The following is a 4,303-nucleotide window of genomic DNA, read 5'->3' as shown; positions in this document are numbered from 1 at the left end:
CAAAAGTTGTCTTCACCGTGACTCCGTCCGATGCATTTTTATAGCCTTTTTATATGCTTGCTTTTGTTCCTGAACTCCGTCACAGAAGATACAATAGCTAGCTAGTGGAGAAGACCGGTACAAGTTCAATATGAGGATTTTACGCAGCCTAATCGCCGCACCCTCCCTATTAGCCAGGCACGCGATGTTTCTGAGATTTCAATTGTTCTACGAAAATCCATAGAGATAGCTTCTGTTGTATCTTAGCACCTACAAACTTTTATCCAATGACCACATGTAACCTATGAAAAAAAAGAAGAAAAAATATAAAAGATAAATAAATACTGACGTACAATATACACCAATGTGGGAGACCATTTATGCCGTAGTACGACATTATATCTCCAAAGAGTTACTCCCCAGTTCCAAAATGTAGGACGTATAACTTTTGTTGACTTTTAAACTTTACAAACTTTGACCAAAGTTATGACAAAAAACGTCAGCACATTTAAGGTGACAAATGAAGATCATCAGATTAATTGCGAAACATATTTTCATAATATATTGGTTTTAGACTACAAACATTGATAGTTTTTTCTATAAGATCGGTTAAAATTTAAAAGGTTGGAAGATCAACAATAGTTATATGTCTTACATACTGGAACAGAAGGAGTACACTACTATGTATGAGACAAAGACAAAACTTAACTGTTGGTGTTGCTGTCATGTAAGAAAATACTCCAAATCTTTACAAACTAATGTACACATTGAAGTGCTAGGATGCCATGCTGTCTTATATAGCAGTTATTACGCAAGAGAAATCCTGACACAGCTAACCAATATGATTATGCATTGCATACGTTCTATACTATTTATGCATGCATTCGATCGATGAAGAGGCCGGAGTTGCCCTCTTTTCTGAAAAAAAACTTAATTTACGCCACTTTATCTCCAAAGAGTTACACTATACTTCCCCTGTTCCTAAAATTAGGACTTATATTGTTTCTTTTAACCGAGTCTTTGACTAAAGATTACTTCACTAATGTGTGACTTATTTGATAGAAACCATAACCATAAACAAGTATTTTGAAGACAAATGCAATGAAATCAATTTTATTTCAGAAAAAAAACATATATTAATAGTCTAATTGTTGGCCAAAGGATCGGTCAAAGGAAATAAAATAAGCCTTAATTTTAGGAGAACAGAGGAGTATATGCGACAAAGACAAAACTTAAGTGTTGGTGCAACCGTCGCGTAAGAAAATCTTTACAGCTAATGCTCGCGGTTCAAATACCAGGATGTCATATATCGTCGTATATGGAAATTATTACGTGCATGAGTACAATCCTTACAGCTAATGTAATGATGTAATGCCACTATCGTCATCGGTTGTATTTTTGCAGACCCACTCGTCACACTTGACCGTCATCGGACGCGTTTTTCTCGCTCCAAAGGAAACGCACCCTTGCTCGTGTGTCTTCTCTCGCCGCGTTAAACATTGTCGCTTAGGTGGATAAATATGGTTGACTGATATACAACGCTAATCATAAAAAGAAATTAGAATAAGAATTCAACTATATCAAGTTTATAAAACATAACAAACGTGCTTACTGCTGGATCATCGGTTGACCAAAACACGAATTTAGACGGTTAAAACACGCCCTGCATTTACAATATTTAGCTTGTGTCCAAACATAGTGCTAGCTGCCTGCTACTGTATATAGCCGCTCCAATGGAAGCAAGCATTTGTTGCCCGCCAGGTGTACCATCCAGGAGGCCGGCCCACCACACGGTCGCCGGTGCGGTGGCCCCCTGGACCTGACACGTCATCGAAGTCCACGTCCTCTATTTTCTTTCTCACACTGACTCAGCCTCCCTCGCTCTCTCTCTCTCCTGTCAGTTTGTGCGTTTTGTTTTTTTAATATACAGTAAAGTAAAGTAGCTTGAGTTTGGTTGCATGCATGGATTTCTCCTCAACCGCACGGACCCATCCATCGCTCCAACAAAACCTCCGAAGCAGATCACGACCTCCGCTCCCTTCGCCTTCCTTCCGCTCAAGCTTAACCACACCACCTTAATTCCCTCCTTCCCCTCTACTCCTCCTCCTTGGCTCCTTCAGCTCCCCTCCTGCAAGCTTAACTGCTCTCTCCCCAGATCCCCAATGCTCCCGCCGCCGCCTCCTCGGATCCTCCTCCCCCCGATCGCCTCCGCTAGCTAGGACGGTTTCTTCTTCTTCTTGATCCGGGATCCCTGGATCGATTCATGGATGAGCTTGCAGCTGGTGGTGGTGCGGGGATGAGGATGATGACGCACACGTGCAAGGTGTGCGGGAAAGGGTTCTCCGGCGGCCGCTCGCTCGGCGGCCACATGCGCTCCCACATCTCGCACGGCGAGGCGGTGCCGGCGGTGGAGGCTGGCGGCAGCAATGGCGGCGGCGGCGGCGGCGGGGCTTACGGGCTGAGGGAGAACCCCAAGAAGACGCGCCGGCTGTCCGATTTCGCCGCCGAGGAGGGAGAGGATGGCGATGGAGGTGGCGGCGGGCAGTACAGGGCGTGCCGGGAGTGCGGGAAGCTCTTCTCGTCATGGCGATCGCTGTTCCGCCACTTGCGGAGGGATCACGACGGCGACGGCGAGGAGGAAGAGGATGACGTGGACGACCAGCTGGGAGAGGAGGAGTTCTTCGCTGAGGAGGAGGCGGAAGTGGAGCCGCCGGTGCTGTCACCGGCGGTGATGGCGGCGCCGCCGAGGCGGAGGCGGAGGTCGATGCGCGTGGCGGCGCCGGCCCCCGCGCCCCCGCCCCCGCCCCCGCCGCTGGTAGACTCGTTCGAGAAAGAGCAGGAGGACGTCGCGCTCTGCCTCCTCATGCTCTCGCGCGACACCGCCGCCCCCGCCCCGCCGCAGAAAGAGGAGCCGACGCCGCCGCCGCCTCTGGAGAATTACCACAAGAAGAAGACTCCGCCGAAGCCGAAGCCCAAGCAGGTGTCGTACCTCCCAAGAAACGCTTACAACTCCGACGACGATTCTCCAGCCCCGCTCCAGTACGGCGACGGGAAGATCATCAAGAGTACTACCAAGAAGCGGAGGAGCAGCGGCGGCGGCCATTACTACGCCGCTCCCAATTCGAGCAGCTCCCCGAAGCAGCAGCAGCCGCCGCCGCCGAAGCGCACCCGTTACGAGTGCCCCGGGTGCGGCCGCGTGTTCAGCTCCTACCAGGCGCTCGGCGGCCACCGCGCCAGCCACAAGCGGATCAACACCAACTGCAGCGCGCCCAAGCCTACCGCCCCCGCCGCTGCAGCACCTGAGCCGAGCGTCGAGACGGCTTACACCGCCTCGTCCTTCAGCACGCCGTCCCCGTCGGCCTCGGTGGCCACCATTGGCGCCGCCAGCGGCGCGAGGAAGAAGACAGCTCTGGCGGTGGAGGAGAAGCTCGCGTGCGAGCTCTACTACGGCGGCGGCGCCGGCGCGGAGCAGGATGAGCACGTGGCGGAGCTCGACCTCAACTTCCCGCCGGCTCCGTCGTCGGAGGACGCTCCTTGATCGATCCAAGCTTTGCTTTGGTCAGACAGACAGACGCGCTAGCTGCAGTGCACCGAGTCAATTAATTAAAAGCTTTGATCCGCAGACCGAGGTGATCAATGGCGGATGGATGGATGTGTACAGATTCAATTCGATCGCTTTCATCATTCCTCGTTCTTTTTCAAGCTCCAAATTAAGCTCAAGGGAATCGAGCCAATCTTCCAGGAGGATGATCAAGAAGAGTTCAAACAAGTCAGAGATCTCAGGTTCTTTAGAGGAAGAAATTAGTACATTTTTTTTCTGTTACATTCATTTCGTTTTTATCTGATGGAGAAGGACTAAATCAATAATCCTATGATGATCCGATTCAGTTAGTGGAACTCAAATGCTATTGTTGTTTTTCCCTGGTCATAGTATATGTTCTTCATCTTCTTTTTCTGAAACCTGGTCATAGTGTTATTTTAGACTTTGCTATCTGCCTTGCTGTGGTAACTGAATCCCCGCAAATTTCTGGGTCAATGCTTTGCTAACCTTTGCCCTGCTCCTACTTTTGCTGCTGAGATCTGCATGCCTTTGTGGGGAGGCAGCTCAAAGCAACCAAACTGCCTGCTTGCTTGCTTCAGTTGCTGCATGCTTAGTATAGCAGCAGCACTGCCATGCCACCACACTACACTGGTTGGTGGCTGCCAGTGACAATGAGCCAGGAGGAGAAGCAAGCAAAAGAAGGTTCCCCAACAAGGGCATTGGACTGGGCCCCACTGATAGGACACACAACACGACAATGCAATAAAAAATGCATTTAATTTT

General features: G+C 49.8%; 1 protein-coding gene across 1 annotated transcript; it reads left to right on the top strand.

The window, feature by feature from the left end:
• Nucleotides 1-2,038: 2,038 nt before the first annotated feature.
• LOC100831902 (zinc finger protein ZAT1-like) lies at nucleotides 2,039-3,907 on the top strand. Its single transcript, XM_014896593.2, has 2 exons — nucleotides 2,039-2,707; nucleotides 2,819-3,907. The coding sequence occupies exons 1-2, from the start codon at nucleotides 2,243-2,245 to the stop codon at nucleotides 3,515-3,517; spliced, it is 1,164 nt and encodes a 387-aa protein (XP_014752079.2). The 5' UTR covers nucleotides 2,039-2,242; the 3' UTR covers nucleotides 3,518-3,907.
• Nucleotides 3,908-4,303: the final 396 nt, after the last annotated feature.

The sequence above is a fragment of the Brachypodium distachyon genome, chromosome 1 (assembly GCF_000005505.3).
Source record: "Brachypodium distachyon strain Bd21 chromosome 1, Brachypodium_distachyon_v3.0, whole genome shotgun sequence".
Classification (NCBI taxonomy): Eukaryota; Viridiplantae; Streptophyta; class Magnoliopsida; order Poales; family Poaceae; genus Brachypodium; species Brachypodium distachyon.
The sequence above is the reverse complement of the archived record's forward strand: the minus strand, read 5'-3'. Positions and strand labels throughout refer to the sequence as shown.